General features: G+C 35.8%; 3 protein-coding genes and 3 pseudogenes across 3 annotated transcripts; 2 read left to right on the top strand and 4 right to left on the bottom strand.

The window, feature by feature from the left end:
* Positions 1 to 5: 5 nt before the first annotated feature.
* On the bottom strand, positions 6 to 1,203 carry LOC120188799 (annotated as a pseudogene).
* A 2,964-nt stretch (positions 1,204 to 4,167) lies between these two features.
* On the bottom strand, positions 4,168 to 5,866 carry LOC120188833 (heavy metal-associated isoprenylated plant protein 4). Its single transcript, XM_039192222.1, has 4 exons — positions 5,744 to 5,866; positions 5,474 to 5,655; positions 4,567 to 4,654; positions 4,168 to 4,487 (listed from the first exon to the last, which is right to left on the bottom strand). Exons 1-4 carry the CDS (start codon positions 5,844 to 5,846, stop codon positions 4,168 to 4,170), a joined length of 693 nt encoding a protein of 230 aa, XP_039048153.1. The 5' UTR covers positions 5,847 to 5,866.
* A 1,781-nt stretch (positions 5,867 to 7,647) lies between these two features.
* LOC120189080 (ADP-ribosylation factor) lies at positions 7,648 to 9,188 on the top strand. The gene is made up of 6 exons (XM_039192414.1): positions 7,648 to 7,810; positions 7,917 to 7,987; positions 8,353 to 8,472; positions 8,558 to 8,676; positions 8,789 to 8,870; positions 8,968 to 9,188. The coding sequence occupies exons 1-6, from the start codon at positions 7,663 to 7,665 to the stop codon at positions 8,971 to 8,973; spliced, it is 546 nt and encodes a 181-aa protein (XP_039048345.1). The 5' UTR covers positions 7,648 to 7,662; the 3' UTR covers positions 8,974 to 9,188.
* Positions 9,189 to 9,529: 341 nt separating this feature from the next.
* On the bottom strand, positions 9,530 to 10,651 carry LOC120189081 (gibberellin 2-beta-dioxygenase 2-like). Its single transcript, XM_039192415.1, has 2 exons — positions 10,250 to 10,651; positions 9,530 to 9,814 (listed from the first exon to the last, which is right to left on the bottom strand). Exons 1-2 carry the CDS (start codon positions 10,538 to 10,540, stop codon positions 9,758 to 9,760), a joined length of 348 nt encoding a protein of 115 aa, XP_039048346.1. The 5' UTR covers positions 10,541 to 10,651; the 3' UTR covers positions 9,530 to 9,757.
* A 398-nt stretch (positions 10,652 to 11,049) lies between these two features.
* On the bottom strand, positions 11,050 to 11,557 carry LOC120188532 (annotated as a pseudogene).
* A 2,912-nt stretch (positions 11,558 to 14,469) lies between these two features.
* Positions 14,470 to 17,271, top strand: LOC120189079 (annotated as a pseudogene).
* The last annotated feature ends 115 nt before the right edge of the window (positions 17,272 to 17,386 follow it).

Here is a 17,386-nt window from a genome sequence, read left to right as displayed (position 1 = left end):
TCCCCAATCATTGAAATGATTTATATTTCATTTTGGGTATCCTCCAACAATTATTTGAAATGTGAAAGAATGAAAAGAATGTTTAACAGATTAAACTGGCAAGTCATATGTAGTAAATATCAATTGGGCACACTGCAAATTCTCCTGATTTCACCTTGTGCTCCAGTGAGCACATCAATGGAACCCATATGTACCACTGCCCTTGCAAACTTTCTAGCCCACCCTGCACCGTTCCTCCCATTCTTCGACACCATTCTCGATGTCAAAGATCTGTCTATTAATGTCTGGTCGGAGGTGAGTAAACCCCGATGATGTTTCAGTTCACTGTAGTACTTGTTGTCCAGCCGATTTGGCGTGACCATGTCAAGTGGCACAGTGGTTGTTAAATCTCCTCCGGCCCCAGATGGTGGTGATGGACACCTTGTTTTCAGAAAGGAAGCGCAGTTAGGATCAAGAGACGGGTCTTGCGTATGAGTGGCGTTAAAAGAGTAGAGGCGGTTCACGAATGACGAGCAATGCGAGACGCCGATCGAGTGTGCCCCTGATAATGTCGCCATCTCATCGACCGACATTCCTTTTCTTGCGAACGTTTGCGCAAGTTGTTGTGCACCGAAGGATGACTGGGGAAGATTCTGTGACACTTCTTCGCCCAAAGAGACGTGGCCATCGCGACCTCCAGCGGGAACATCGTAGTAAATCCTCCCAACTTCGTAGGAACCATCTCGGGCAGCGAATGCAAGAATGTCCGCACACGACACGGTTCCCGGGCATAGTGCTTCGATTCGAGCCTTGGATTCGTCGATCACCTTGAAACCTCGTAAACTCGTATTATTAGCGGGGTGCTCCATCTCTACCGGAGGGTTTCCAGGTAGGGATTTTAGAATGATTGAAGCATCGCAACCCTGAATTCCATGTGCAAAAAGTAATGAATCAATGTATAAATTATTTTTTAAAAAAAGGATGAAAATGAGAACACATACCATAACAAAGCAGTCATGGAAATACATTCGGATGAGTCCAGCAGCTACGCTGGGATTACTCGATACAGCTTCGTTTACAGCTCTTCTCACGGCAATCTCTGCAGAAGGACATAATTGTGTATAGAATCCCACCTTCAAATTAAGATGCTGAAGCCACAAGTGAGCAGCTAAACATGAATGAGAACAGGAAGACAATGTGAAAATTTGAGCTCAAGGAAATCATCGTGGCAGCCATGGTAGAAGAAAGAAGTTATAAAATGAAAAAGAAAAGTGTGTATACGAAAGTGAAGATGTTGGAAGGGTATTTATAGGTAGAGATGGTGGGGTTGGTATTACTTTTGGAACCCCAAAACTTGTGTAGCAAATAGCTGTAATATTGAAAGCACGGCTTCTGGTTGAAGCATTGGCAACAAGCACTTGTATGTAATAAAATTTCATCATCACTACTATACGATAAAATTATTAATTAATCGAAAAAATTCAGATTTCAGGATTGATATGTGTCCACCTTAAGAACAGGCTACATCCGCTGCTGTCTTTGGGGAAGTATTCCTTTAACGTAGACAATTTTCTTTATCTTTTTTAATCAATAAATTCGCCATGTAATTTAAGTGTATTCGGGGAAGTCATGCGCATTTGAAAACGATTTTCTCTCTTAAAACAATTTATCGGGAAAGTCATGTAATGTCAGTTGATGAGATGGTGACATTATCGGGGGCCCTTATTGCTCTTCGTTCTCGAACCGCCTCTACTCTTTTAATGCCACTCATGCACATGATCCGTCTCTTTGGATCCATCTTCGTCACCAGAGACCGGAAGAGATTTAACGACTATTGTACCACTTGACATTATCAGTCCAAAACGGCTTGACAACAAGTACTACAGAAAATTGAGGTGTCGTCGCGGTTTACTCACTTCCAACCAGACATTGACAGACAATTCATTGACATCAAGAATGGTGTTGAACAATGAAAGACTGAAAGTCAAGATAGGGTGGGTTAAAAAGTTTGCATGGCAATATCAGAGACAGTCCTTGAAAATTTTAAATTATTATATATTATAGATATTTTTTTATTGATAATTTGTTTTCACCTATAGAAGTTTATAAGTTCATTCTCTCCTAAAATTTTAGAAGTTTGTCCAATGATATGAAATTCTATGTCCATCCATAGCTAACGTTGCATATGGTACCTTTGACGTTCTCAATGGAGCACAAGGTGAAATCAGGAGAATTTGCAGTGTGCCCGATTCATATGAATTAGCATATGTACAACGTATTTCAAAAGATATTGAATTCATCATTGTTGATGCCAACTAAACTGATCCAACCATTGTCTCAAAAGTCAACTGTAAAATCGGCAATGTTAAAAGACATCTTATGCAAAAACAAAGAAGCAAGAGAAGTCAATACTTTGTTTTTCTCTCTCGAACAACAAATTTAAACAAAAGGAAATCAATTCTATGCTAATCAATTGCGACAATTACCACGAATGGGGGTCTTAGCGTACATGCATGGGGGTATTAATATATGTACCTCTGTGCTCCATTTTCATATCATCTTCTTCTTCTTCTTCATTCTGCTTTCAATGGCATTTCGTTTCCTTCTCGTCTTTACTTTACTCCAAGTATATGTTCAGATCATATTTGGAGGGAGCCATGGTGCTGTGCCTGAGGAAGTTTACTGGAAATCAGTGTTCCCGAACAATCCAATGCCAAAGGCCTTGAAAGACATTTTGCCACCATCTGATTTGTAGCATCTTTTCAACATATTTTTTTAGCCTGAATTGATTAAAAAATAATATCTGTTTAGAAATTTCTTTTAGCTTATTAACAACTTACATATCTCTGCAAATGTAGTGACTCAAACCCTAATTCTCTAAGGAGAACAACATCCCATCAACATCGTATTGATTTGTGAGTTTAGGGTTTCTAACATCTTTTCAACGTATTTCAGTACACAAAGATCATAAATACCCATCAACCAAATTCACTGCTCCAACCTATGAGCGGGGAGGTTATGGTGGTGGACCTGGACACGACGACCCCTCCAAGGAATTCAAAAGTAAATTTATATTTCATCATTTTACCTTTCATGTTTCATCTATTGAAAACTAGGGTTTATGCATGCTTAATATATTTGGAAACCAAATGTAGGGGAAACAATCTCTTTAGAGGATGAAACTACTTACTTCTTCCAAAAGGATCTACGAACCGGTAAGCTGGTGAATTTACCAAGGCTCATAAGAACAAGTGACAAAACTGCTTTTCTTCCTAACCTAGTCGCCAAGGTAACACGATTTACAAGTGACAAATTACCTGAAACTTTGAACAACTTCTCGTTAAAACCTCAAACAAGTGAAGCCAACATTGTGAACGAAAGCATCATAGATTTGAAAGGGCGGCCGTCGAAGGAGAACAAAAAAGTGTTTTGTGCCACATCATTCGAGTTCATAGATTTAAGTGTCGTAAACCTTGGGAAACAGATCTGTCTTCTATCGAGAGTGCTTTCGTAAGAGACAAAAAACCCGATGTTTTCTATCGACAAGGGAATGGAAAACATGGGAGAAAACGAGGTTGTTTGTCATGAGATCGTGTATCCAAGTGCAGTGTTTATGTGCCATTCAATCGATAAAACAATTGTGTATAAAGTTCCATTGGTAAGCAGAGATGGAACGAAAGCCAGTGCTTTGGTTGTCTTCCATGAAGATACGTCGAGTTGGAACCCAAAGCATTTGGCATTTCAAGTTCTTAAAGTTAAGCCTAGAACCGACACCATTTGTCATTTCCTTATTAGAGATACACTTGTTTGGGTTTCCAACTGAAAAACTGAATAATGTTTGACTAAATGAGCATCGTCTCTTTTAAGTATGCTTGTATTTCAACAATCTTCCTGTGAGGTGTGTGGACTGTATGAACTATTAATAAACAAGGATTTCATACATAGATAATGTTCCCACTTCCACATCACTTATGTTGTAATGAATAATCAATTAAGAGTTCTGTTTTTTAAAGTCTATTTATGGTGCAAATTATTTGTTTTTGTTACTAGTAAATGAAGATTAAAGAAACGAGATCACAAAGAAGGATACACAGATCATACGTGAAAAAATTTAAATTTGACAATGTTAAATATGTTGATCTTTTAATATCTTTTGAGTATGAATAAGTATTGTAGGCAAAGGTTCATTTACATGATAGAACAAGCATGGGGGTTTTCGTCACTAAACAATTGGGGAGCATAAACGTAGTGAACAAAATATGGAGCATCGGGGCCTGTGCTTTTCACAATCTTCTTTTCTTCCACTACTGCTATGACCTCTTCCTTTGTGACTTCAACTTTCACAATCTCCTTCTTCTTCTCTTCCTTTACCTCCACTGGTGTTGAGCTTATAATCTCAACATGTTTCTGCACTTTCTTTTTAATGTATAATAACAGCTTTTGGGACTCCATTGTTCCTTCCACGGTTAGTGTCTGTGCTTTGATATCACTCTTCACACTGTAAATATCTGCATTTATTTTTCTTTTACATATCATTGAGATTAATATATAGAATTAAGAGTGTTGCAGAGTGAGTTGGTATTGTACCTTTGTGCTTCAATAACTTGTTCCGTAGGTCATGCTCACACTTTTCACAGTGTAGATGGACCTTCATTGATGTTGTGCGTACCACTGGCTGTGCTTCATATATGCAATGTAAGATACTCTTAAATAGAATGCTTAAGATTCATAGTTTATTTCTGATTGGGATTGAACAAGCATGAAATGTGTTAATACGAAATATAGGTCTGATCCAAACCCGGCTGCCAAACATTTAAACAAGTTTTGTCGATGGTGTGAGTAGGAAAGTGATGGTTTTAAGCTGTTCATTCTCATTAGATTAGATAGAGAACCCAATCGGTGTTGGTATGAAGAAGAGAGAAAATTGATTGAAGAAGATGATGAATAGTGGGTGTGGCCTGAAATGTGTCGATACAAAACATGGTTCTAACCCTAAACCCGGCAGCCGAACATTTAAAGACGAGTTTGGTTGATGGTTAAGTAGGAAAGTGGCGGTTTTAGGCTGTAAAACTTTTTTGGATCGACGTAGAACTGTTATGGTTGTCCGGAAAGGATTGAGAAAAGGATTGGAGAAGTGTGGGGTTTAAGATCCTCCCCTTCAACTTTGTTTGTGCGGTATATATGTCCCTAACACCATATAATAATAAAGAGATTGATGTCGGTACTAGGGTTGATGGTTATTGATGGGCGATAAATGAGTAGACTTAGCTGTTAAATATTAGATTTAGTTGGTGATGCGATTGACATCGATCATGTTGAGGGATTATAATCAAGCGGAGAGAATGATGAAATTATTTTCGAGTGAATTAATCTTGAAATATTTTAGGGGAAACTCTGAGGGATTAGAGACCCGAAAGAATTGCAACAAAGTTAAAATTTACAAAGGAGATGAACAAGTTTTATAATATGTTTAGTATGCATGATCATTGATTACCTTTTTTATTTCCTTGGGTGTTGCAGCAGCTTTCTCCTTGTCTGTGATCTTGATCTGAGGCGACACAATCTCCACCTTCTTCTTGCTCACTTTCTCTATCATCTTGTGGATTTTAATCACATCAATACCACCTGTTACCTTGACTTCATTTTTCTCGATATCAAGCTCCACACCATGAACCCCTGCATGAATCTTACGAACAATATCACAACTGCACATTTCACCATTAATGATTCATCATCAACATCACAACCTTGATTATGTACGTACCTTGAGTCCTGACGAGAGGCTTTCTTATATCGCATGCGCATTGCCGGCAATGGAGATTCACTCTGTAAACCGCAGTGATAAGTACCCCTTTGGTCTCGGCCATTTTTAGCAGCTAAACGACTGGTATCAGCCCTAACTAATAAAGGAAATGGATATTAATTGGAATGAAACAAGAGAGGTGAGAATCAATGGGACGTCACAACAAGCTTATTAATTGCAGGGAAACTAGGATGTTGGTGCGAATAGTTGAGGTGGCTCACCCACTACGCAGTTTACTTGACACTTCAGAAACACAACTTTCACTATTTTAATCATGTTCTAATAACTTCTAGAAACATGTTTGGAACTATGTCATATTAGAGATGAGTATAAGTGAGGTTCAACGTAATTTTAATTTATTAGAACTTGATTTGAATATTCTATTTTTCCGCTTATTATTTAGCTTGAATTTAGAAAGGAATTTACATCATTATTTAAGTGTTCTTGTTTTGGGCTGGATTATTGAGTATAAATTAATTTTGGGTTGGGAAATGTACAATTTAGGGGTTAGACATTAAAAATGAAATGGATTGGGTTTGTATATTTGAGTTTTGGACTGAAGGTTGATCAAGCATTAATTCAGGTTATATTGTTACTCTTTAAATATTTAAGAACTGAAATAAATTAATTTGTACAAAAATGTTTAAATATTTAAACGAACTTCTAAACCAACGTCACATTTCCTATGATTAAAATTAGAACCATACTAATAAAAATATAAGAACCATACTAATCTATAAGGTTATAATTATAATCACGAGTAATACATTTATATGGTTATGATTATAAAATTTAATTCAATCGGTTTAAATTCAATTAATTATAAAATATGTGTCTATTTAAAATGTAAAATATGTAAAAATTGAACTCATTGAAATAATTATTAAAAGGAGAATTATTAATTTTCAATTATTATGAGTTCAAACAGTTATATTTATGGGTGCGTAGACGTTCTTAATAATTAAAAAATTATAAACATATACTATATTGTAATATTTTAGATTATTCAAAAATGTAAAAGTAAAATAAAAATACATATTTATTATATTTAAAAAATTTGTTATTGTCCCTTAAAGTCTTGGGTAAAAAACACTATAAATACTAAATATATAAATATTTAATATAAAATGATTGAGAGTTAGAAGCTATTAATGAAAAAAAAAATGATCAATCCCTCTAGGAAAGCCAATTTCCTCTTTGATGTGGCTACGATGTACAACGCATGCATATGGGGACCGTCATAACGGCGTCGTAATAAGGCCAAGCTAACTATCAGAAAAAAAGCAAATTTCTACCAAATATCAAAGAAAAAATTGACGACGTTCCGTCAAGCTAAGATCCTGTTTGGATATATAAAAACCTAAATCTGCTTAAATCCTTTGATTAGATCTTCGTTCAAGTTCAACTACTCGTACTAAACGCTGCGATTTTTCTCAGGCAAGTTTGCTCACTTTCTCTTTCTCTAAAGATTTCATTTCTCAATTAATTTTTCTCTAATTTTCTCTCAATAGTTTTTATTTTAAATTTCTTCTAATTTTAGCTTTAATTTTGACTCGAAAGTTTGTGAAAATCTTTTGAATCTTCAAATTCGTTGTATGGTTTCATTTGATCTGAGTATTGGAAGCGTCGTAAGTTCGTTAATGTTCGTCGATCTACATTTTTTTCAAATTGATTTCATGTTGCAGTAGATCGAATTTAGACTTGTTATATGTTGAATCTGTCCAATTCCGTCCTGTTTGATTTGCAATAGTTCCTCGAACGAACTTATGTTGCTCCCGAATTCTGGCCGTCGGATCTGCTCTGATCTTGAATTTTCAGATTATATTGATGATCATTGGAAATTGATATGTGGATTTTGGTGTTTTTGGCAGACGTGAAAAATGGGACTGTCTTTCACAAAGCTATTCAGCCGACTTTTTGCCAAAAAGGAGATGCGTATACTGATGGTTGGTCTTGATGCTGCTGGTAAAACCACCATTCTTTACAAGCTGAAGTTGGGAGAAATTGTTACTACCATTCCCACCATCGGTAGGTCGTTTCCTTTTTGCCTTATATGTTTTATTTTATTTTTTAACCTAACGAATTTCGTTTCAAAGAAGGATTTGACTAACTGTTATATATTATAATCGTGTAGGTTTCAATGTTGAGACCGTTGAATACAAGAACATCAGCTTCACTGTTTGGGATGTTGGTGGCCAGGACAAGGTAACAAGGATTTGCTTTTATTAAAAAATGTTAATATTAATTGCAAAGTTTGGACTTTCCAATATGTTTTATTTATGATAGAGAATGGTTTATTATATGGGCGGGATTGTTATTGTCTCGTATATTCCATCACCAATTAAGTATCTTGATAACATCAATGTGTGTGCAGTTCTGTGAAAGGGGAGAACGAATGCTAAATGTCCTTATATGAGATACGGATAATTTGCATGGTCGTAATTGAGCCTTGTGTTTTTAGTTTAACTTAGATCTTATAAGATCTGTTGGAACAATGAAAAACATTTTTATGGGATGTTTTGTTTGTCTTAATTATTTAGCTGACCTATTTGCTTTATATTTCTACATAGATCCGACCATTGTGGAGACATTATTTCCAAAACACGCAAGGACTTATCTTTGTGGTTGATAGCAATGATCGTGACCGTGTGGTTGAAGCTAGAGATGAGTTGCACAGGATGTTGAACGAGGTACTTGAACTTAAGATTCTTGTTTCTGGTGTTATGATTCCAGTGATCACTCCAGTGATCACAAATCTAACTTATTATTTGGCAGGATGAGTTGAGGGATGCTGTGCTGTTAGTATTCGCTAACAAGCAAGATCTTCCAAATGCAATGAATGCTGCTGAGATCACAGACAAGCTTGGCCTTCATTCCCTGCGTCAGCGCCACTGGTGAGACGAACAATTCTCTTCACTCTCTCTCGCTCTCTGTTTTTGTGTGTGTGTGTGTTGTCCCCTTCTTTTGTGGATCTTTACATTTCCTCTACATGATATGTTTTTGCAGGTATATCCAGAGCACATGTGCCACATCAGGTGAAGGACTGTACGAAGGACTGGACTGGCTCTCAAACAACATCGCAAACAAGGTAAGCTCATTTAGATGCCTCTGATTGTAGTCTTTGAGCTTCTTCTGCTTCTCATACATTCTATTCATTTATTCTGATGTTTTATACGCAATTGCAGGCTTAGATGACCTTTCTATCTCACTAATGCTGGCCCCTTTTGGAACTGTCGATGTTTCCACCGCCGTTTAAAATGTTTTGGTTTTCTGTGTTCCTTGTTTCTTGCAAACATTGTCATTTGTTACCTTGTAGTTTAAGAATAATCGATAAATTTTCGGTTTCTCTCGTGTTTCTTATCTTGATAGTTGGAAGAAAGATACATTTGTTCATTTTTGGGTTGCATTTGTTTAAGGTTGTTATACAAATTCATTTCTGCGTAATTCATATTATTAATTAGATAATTGAGATATCATTGGTTGAATGAAGCCTTGAAATGGTCAAGACGGCAATTCGCCAAGCGTAAGGAATAGGAGGCTTTCTTATAGTCACCCCAAGTGAACGGCTTGAAGAGGCTTGGTCCGAGATGAGTTTGCCATTGTCCTATGTCTCACGCTCGTAAATCTTCCATTTGTTAAAACCTAGCTCATGATAATATAGTTACGTCAGGCATATCATTTTCGTCAAAATCATGTCATACAGTAAGGATTTTAAAGCAGTAAATGGACTGACCCGCAAGGCAAAACCCATCAGGCAAAGAGATTTGGAGGCCGGAAACATCGTTGAATCGTAAAATGGTGAGGATTTGAGGGTTGGAATGCTCGCCAAATCCAACTTCATCATCGTCTTTGCGTGATTTTGAAGTCTTGAGAGAAGGACAATGGTTGAACCTTAAGACGGAGTCGTTTTGGACGTCTTCGATTAGTTTACTGAAGACGTACCTGTCATGGACTCGTAGACCTTCGGCCTCTAGGTCAAGAATCTCGCTTGCCAAGTCTCTGACTGCTTTTATATAACCATTCGCCGCACCACTGCACAAACCCAACCAATAAATTATAAAATAATATTTAGAATTCGAGTTGGGATGATAATCAGACATGATTAGAGATAGATATGGGTCGAGTCGAATTTTTAGTTGATTTGAGTATTTTATCTTTTCATCCGTTACTCAATTTGATTTGAGTTTAGACACTCCATCTGACCATCCAACTCAGTTGGTAGAGCACAAGGTTCTTAACCTTGAGGTCGTGGGATTGAGTCACACGGAGGGCATTTCATAATTCGGAGGTCTCTTACGGAAGTTGCTCTCAATCTGGTATTGGGGGTAGCCTACTATCTTACCTCCCCCTTACCCCATACATATGGGAAAAAGGGACAACCATTTTTTTGGAGTAAAAAACATGTACTTGACACCTGAATAATATATATAAAAGATTTAGGTAAAATAAGAAGATACTCAAGCTCACCCTTATCGCCATTGAGACCGATGTTCCTCGAACCATAACCAAAACCGTCAGTCGGCTCCGCATGTTGCTGGTCACGAGCCGGACGGTCAAAAAAATTATCCCCTCGTCTTCCAATCTGGATATTGTGTCCGTAGGAACGCCATGGTTAATAACCTTAAAGAATCCGTAGTTTTGGCAAGCTTGGACGATCAGCTCCGACACCTTGGACCTATCAAGAGAAAGGTCAATCGAAGGAATCCCTACTGCCCTGTTTTTCTTGCTTCTCACCGAAACAGGCGACTCCACCACCATTTTCTCCTCCCTATGAGAGTTGGAAGACGTGTGTAATCATGGCGGAGGAAATGCTTACTATTTATACAAGAGACAGAACTTTTTATTATAAAATTTGGAGCCAGTGTTCTGAATTTAGGAAGATGTAAACATCGTCAACCAAAAAATTATAATAATATAATGAGTCCATTATGTATATATTATAATATTATGTTTAGGGTAATAATGAGAGTATAGTATTAAATTGTAATTGTAGTCTTATTGTTATAGATGTTATGATCGTTACGTAATCATAATATTTATTGCTAACGTGATTTATTTTTTTAAAAATCATGATATTTTTAAATTTTGAATACAATTATAATATTATAATGATTTTAAAAATTATTATGATATGATTGTTATATTACATTATGAATACTCGGAAGGCGAGGTAATTTATGAACATTAGGTGGGGAGTAGGGAGACGACATGATCGGGGCCAACCTAGTCCAACATGTTTGTCTCCTTTAATTTATTAGTGATCTTAATCAATTGTGTTTCAATATTTCTTCAATTGTATTAATGATTTTTCCGTTACCATAATCGTTATCAGCGTCGCAGCCTATCGTGGAGTCACATTCGTCAACAACTTTAGCCTTAATGATTTTCCGTTACCATAAATCTTAACCAAGTGGCTACTCCTTTTCTTCTTGTTAAACCATCCGGTTGAAAGATCCACCACAAGTTCTTTGTCGGAGTGAAACTTGTCGTCACATTCGGAAGGTCCATGAGAATCCTCGTTACCGAAGTTGAGTAGCATCAGGATTGCCTTGGTCCGGTTTGGAACCGGCGGGGAACACTTGTAAATGTCGTAAAGCTCGCCTTGTTTGCAGCACTCGGAGCCTTGGTGATTACATGCCTTGGGAGGCTTAGGCCCTCTTATTTTGCCACTTGGTTTGCAAGTATTCGGATCTGCTCGACCATTAAACATTCCGAAACGATTGAGACGAAGCAAATGAGAAGAAAGACTGCAGAACAACAAGTCTTGTTGTTCATGTTTTTTTGTAGGGTTGTTCGACTGGTCGTTGAGGGAAGCATGAAATGGTGGTGGGATTTATATAGAAGTTGAGCAATGCATGTTACACATACCATATGTGATCATTTTAAGATTAAGACAAGTTTACAGTATTCCTTGGGATTATACAATGGATGGCCAATTTGCCGGAACAACTTTCAAAAATAAATATATAAAGCCGTTTGTGGTAAGATTCTTTTAGCTTCGAATAGAGTCAAACAAGGTGCTTTTGATCCTCTTGCATTGCATTTCGCTCACACAGGCATCTGTCTTGTACTATACGTATAAGATGCTTGCTTTTACTCGGGACCACGGCTCCCACAAATTCCTCTTACATGTAATCATAGTTTAATTTAAATTTGTTTTGTTTTCAAACATCTAATAATATAGCTTGGTCTAACGAAGGTTGTGATTAGTATATATGTATAGTTTGGTATGAAATTGAAATATTCAAAAAGTTTGGGGATCAATTTAGAATGAAGGTAATAGTTTAGGGGTAAAATTGAAATGTTTAAAAGTTTGATGATTAATTTATAATGATAGTCATAATTTAAGGATGAAATATTTTAAAAGTTTAAGGATTAATTTAAAATGAAAGTTATAATTTGAGGACATGTGATGCAATTAACTCTAATCATAATAATAATAATTTTGGTGTATTGATGAAACATTATTATATTTGTAATAAGGGCCCAAGAGAAATGGGTAACAGTAATAAGGCCCGTTAATAGATACTCTGAGTATAGGCTCAGGCGTTCTTATTTAATTCATCTTTTTTCTTTTTAGGGTAAGGTTAAGGTATATAAACTGTCCACAAACCTTTAGGAAGTTTGTATTTTGGTCACCTAAATTTTGAAACACCTGACCGTGTGAACCCCCACGTTAACCCCTCTTCTTCTTCTTCTTCACCCTTATAAACACATGCTCGACAAAAAATAAGCATAAAGCAAGAAAGCCAACCTTGAAAGATAACCCCTCCCTCTCCGTATAACAAAGCTTGAAAGATAACCCGTCACTTTCCGGTTAGAAATAGACTCTCAGAAACCGTGAACTCAATCGCTTCTCAATATCTACACCTTTAAAAATAATTTCTGCAAAGTTTCTAGTGCTATCAAACTGTTAATGGCAACTTCATTGTTTTTGCCTAAGATACTTCCTCTTTTCCTTAACATATCCTTTGTTTTCCTCATCTTTTTTATTATATTACGATTTTCTTGGCCAAATCAATAATGGGCGAATCCCCATCATTAATAGCAACCCTTTGATCTCCCATGGGAGTGACAACGATAGTTGCGCTAGTCTCCATGACATCACTAATTATAGGTTAAGGTGCTTGTATGTGAAGTCCGAAATCGGGTGCAGGCCTAAAGGGTACATAAACTATCTCCATATTTTTTTATTATACTTGTGGAGGATTTTCAATCCTTGCCCATCTTGTACTCTTAACAACACCACCTTAACATGGTTGTCAAAATTTTATGGTTCTCATGACCCTTTGACATTTAACGGCTATCATGACTGTCATGACTCTTCGATACAAAACAACAACATCAACGAGAAAGGTAGATAAAAAGGGAAAAAAGGTGGTGAAGAGGTTTTAGTTTAGAGAGTAAAAGAAGAAAAATAAGAAGATGAAGAAGAAAGGCGGTGAAGGGGTTTTAGTTTAGAGGAGAAAAATAAGAAGGGGGTTGACGGGGTTAGATGCCACGTCATCAAAAAACTAACGGGAGGTAACAACAGAGAACTCACTAAAAACGAACTAAAAGTTCGATGATTGTATTATAAGTTTAAAAGTTAGGTGACCAAAATGAAAGCGTCCTAAAAGTTTAAAGACTATTTATATACTTTACTCTCTTTTTTTATTTTGACGTGAATACTGAATAGGGATGACACTGATTGAATTAGGTTTTGATCAACACGATAAACATATCTCATTCATTTAAATTTGATTCAATTTAAAATTTAAAAAAAGATTTAATCGACTCAAAATTTGGTTTAAATTTTCATATAAAAACTCACATTATACATGATACAAATATGTAAATAAAAAAATAATGCGATAAAATATAAACATAATTAAAAATTTATAAAAAGAGATATTATCATAATAATTTTTAAATATATAGAAAGAAATTATATTATTATTTCAAGTTGAATGAAAAATTTATCATTCTAAATCCGGTCCAACTTCAGTCTTTATAAATTTGCTATAAAAACTGGATTTTAAAAAAGACCGACCTATTAGATCGGATCGATTAAAAACCTATGGAAATCAGGTGAACTTGCCATCTCTAATAGTGAATAGTGAAAAGTTGAAAAGAATCAAAAGTGGAGGGGTAAAATGCAAATTGCAAGAAATTAAGATTTTATCAAAGCCAAGAAATTAGAAACTTTTTCACCAGGAAATTCACGCCAAAAGAAAAGGAAGAATACATGTACTCTCTCTCTCTCTCGATTGAGTCAATGTTAACCGATTTGAAAATTTTGAAGTTTTATGATTAGTTTTCTTCTTATTTTCTGCTGTTTTCTCGAGAAAATTATATTTTCTAGATCTCAGGATAAATTTACTTTTCCTCTTCTTTCAACTGGATGAAAAACTCATGTCAGAAATCATCTTCATTTTCTTCTCTCGTATGCTTTCATATATTCGTAGATCTCAGGATATTCAACTTCAGTGTTGATTTCTTGTAGTTTTGGATTTTGTTTCTACAAGTCTTAAATTTAACAGTTAGCACCTACTATATATATTTGTTGTTCCAAATCTGCGGATTAAAGCAATAAATTTAGTTATTGATTTTTTTCATATCATATATTTACTGTTTCAGATATGGCAATGAATTTACTGACTCTAGTATTTGATACGGGTTCTTTTCTACTTAAAAATCTCCAGGTTTTATTGTTGGCACTGAAGTTTTGAGTTCATGGCGAGGATCAAACCACAAGCTCTGCTACAACAAAGCAAAAAAGAAGAAGGGGCCAGCTCGAATTAGCGTTTCAACAATTATACTCTTCAGTTTAATTGTTGTTTTGGCTGTGTTTTTCCTCTATGCCACGTACAGACACTGGTCTCAAAGGTTCGTTGCAATTTGGGTATTGTGTTGGCTATAATTGGAGATTAAGTTTAATTAATTTCAAGAATGGGATATAGTGCTACAATGTTCGTTAACTATGTAGTGGTAATTTTAGAGCAGGAAATTTAGAGATGAAACTGCTTGTGGAGAGTGGAATAGGGTTAATATTTATTAGTGTAAAGGACACAAATTGTCTCTAAACTATGCTGAAATGATCCTTTTGGTTACTGAAATTTCAGAAGCTACAAAATGGTCATTAAACTTATTGAACTGTTATAAAATGATCACTGCACGTTAGAAAATAGTTATAAATTTTGATTAGTTTAAGGACCTTTTTGTAACAATTTGATAAGTTTAATGATCATTTTGTAATATTTTGATAAGGTTTAATGACCACTTGTAACCGTTTGGGAAGTTTAATGATCATTTTGCAACTCTTTAAACTTCTGTGACCAAAAAGATCATTTCAACATAGTTCAGTGACCATTTGTGTACTTTACCCGATTTCCTAATTGATTGGATTTGACCCAGTTTTCCTTTCTTTAGGTCAAGAATTGAAAATGAGGACAAGGAATCAATTTTAAAGGTACACTTTTTAAGAATCTTTTATTCTTTGTTCTCTAATGAGTTTCTTGATAATTTTTGTTTTTTCTATAGCAATAGAAACTTAACTTTCTGCCTAGTACCAATATATTGTGTTTCTACTTTCTAGGACATTTTAGGGAAAATTTTCACTTTTCTTGTTTTCAGAAATAATCGCGGTTTATGATGCTTTACGTATAGTGCCAGTTCTCCTTTTGTTTATTAAACTTCGTATCTTCTATCTTGATTGTGTCTGGTAGGGTGACAACTCTTTCTTGGATTCGAAGAAATCCGATCTCCCTGGATATGCTGTAGGTTTCTTTACTTGCCAAGCTCTCCTCTAATTAATACTTGCTGTCTCAGTGAATGATGTCTACTCTTTGTTGTACTACCCTGGAATATGCTGTGCTTTGTTCTGATAAACAATATTGTAGAAATTTGCAGTTGGACCATATATGATATACTTATGTTTTGACTCCCCTTTCCTGTGAAAATGTCTTATATCTATTCATTAAGCTTTTTGGTAGGAGTTCTTTCTTTAACTTGCTGAGTACATGGATTTATTAAAAGACATTGAAAAACTGATTCTTTTTAACACGTTAATGCTCTTGATTGCAGCACCTATTAAGAACATAATTCCGTAGCATGTCTCTTAGGAAAAGGAAAAAGCCTTTCTTGTTAGGCCTTATAGTTTATCAATTTTATCTTACGATCTTAACATGTTAGCCTTTCTTAATGAATCAAGTTTGACCAAGATGTTCAGTGATTACTTGATCTTAACTTTTAGGCTTGTACATACAACTCCCAATTAAAATGAGTTTTATCCATTGACTTGGCTCTTTTTTCCCCTTCGTATGACTAGGTTTTAGATACCACAAAAGGCTCTATAACTGTGGAGCTCTTCAAGGATAGTTCTCCTGAAGTTGTTGATCAATTCCTTGATTTATGGTAAGTGTTGGACTCGGTGTTCATTTCACATAAAATGATGTATTTTCTTTGCACAAAGTAAAATTCAACGAGGTGAGTAATTTAACTGAAATAAGGATATGCGAGAGATGATCAAATCCTGCTGTGGAAGAGTTGAGAATACATTAAATCATTTTCTGTGAATCACAATTCCTTTTATATCCGGAACTGCCATCTTTTTTGGCTTCATGATTTTGATTTTGTTGGTTGAGCAGTGTGTGTCATATTTATTAAGGCAGCATGAAAATATATTATCGTTTTAATTCATAAGTCTCATGCTGAGTGTTTGGTTTAAACATCAAATTCATTTAAAGGAATTGACGCAGGAGGCTCCATCTAGTTTGTGTTCTGTTCTAAATCAAGTTTGTGTAAATGAACAAGATGTGTATTCGAAAGTCATCCCCACTTACCATGACTTTAACTGATCTGCAGCCAGAGAGGACACTTCAATGGAATGCTTTTTCACCATGTTATAAAGCATTATGTCATTCATGCTGGAGATAGCGATAAACTGGGAGCTGCAGAGGACTGGACTTTGAAAGGAAAGCATTATAGCCAACTCGATATCAGGTTAGTACATTGGTGATTAAACTAATTTGGACCCCTTACTAATCCTCCACTGATTTACCATCCTGTCAATGAGGAAAGCACTGCAGGCATTTTCTATTTATTGTAACTTAAATTCTGACGTTCTACCAGTGTGAAGCATGAAGCATTCATGCTTGGAACTTCCAAGGCAAAGCATGAAAATGGGGCATTTGAGTTTTTCATCACAACTGCACCAATCCCAGATCTAAACGACAAGCTTACTGTCTTCGGGAAGGTCGTTAAGGGAGAGGATATTGTTCAGGTAACAAGCATAATTCATCAGTACTCATGGTCGGGCATATTCAACACTGTTTTCCCATTGTCATACCCAAATATTGCACTTAGATTATATCGATTGTGTTCTGCAATGTCTTGAACAGGAAATCGAAGAAGTGGATACGGACGAGCATTATCGGCCTAAATCTTCTGTAGCCATCCGCCGCATGACTCTGAAACAAAGCATCTAAAACCAAACACACGCAAAGAAGTTATCCTGCACTGCATGTTCTGTAATTCCAAACAAAAACCCCATCAGTAAAATTTGGTCAGAAGATTTAAGAGTGCATCCTTTTTCGAACTTCATCTCTTACTGTCTGATCCGTC

The sequence above is a fragment of the Hibiscus syriacus genome, unplaced genomic scaffold (genome assembly GCF_006381635.1).
Source record: "Hibiscus syriacus cultivar Baekdansim isolate YM2019G1 unplaced genomic scaffold, ASM638163v2 tig00116951_pilon, whole genome shotgun sequence".
Lineage (NCBI taxonomy): Eukaryota > Viridiplantae > Streptophyta > Magnoliopsida > Malvales > Malvaceae > Hibiscus > Hibiscus syriacus.
This window is presented reverse-complemented; position numbering and strand designations above follow the sequence as displayed.

Coding starts and splice junctions, on each gene's coding strand:
- LOC120189081 (XM_039192415.1), bottom strand. CDS start 10,540: ATGGTGGTGGAGTCGCCTGTTTCGGTGAGAAGCAAGAAAAACAGGGCA. Junction 9,815..10,249: donor CGGTCTCAATGGCGATAAGG/GTGAGCTTGAGT, acceptor GGGTTTGTGCAG/TGGTGCGGCGAATGGTTATA.
- LOC120188833 (XM_039192222.1), bottom strand. CDS start 5,846: ATGGCCGAGACCAAAGGGGTACTTATCACTGCGGTTTACAGAGTGAAT. Junction 5,656..5,743: donor GCCTCTCGTCAGGACTCAAG/GTACGTACATAA, acceptor AGATTCATGCAG/GGGTTCATGGTGTGGAGCTT. Junction 4,488..4,566: donor CAAGTTATTGAAGCACAAAG/GTACAATACCAA, acceptor AAATAAATGCAG/ATATTTACAGTGTGAAGAGT.
- LOC120189080 (XM_039192414.1), top strand. CDS start 7,663: ATGGGACTGTCTTTCACAAAGCTATTCAGCCGACTTTTTGCCAAAAAG. Junction 7,988..8,352: donor ATGTTGGTGGCCAGGACAAG/GTAACAAGGATT, acceptor ATTTCTACATAG/ATCCGACCATTGTGGAGACA. Junction 8,473..8,557: donor TGCACAGGATGTTGAACGAG/GTACTTGAACTT, acceptor ATTATTTGGCAG/GATGAGTTGAGGGATGCTGT.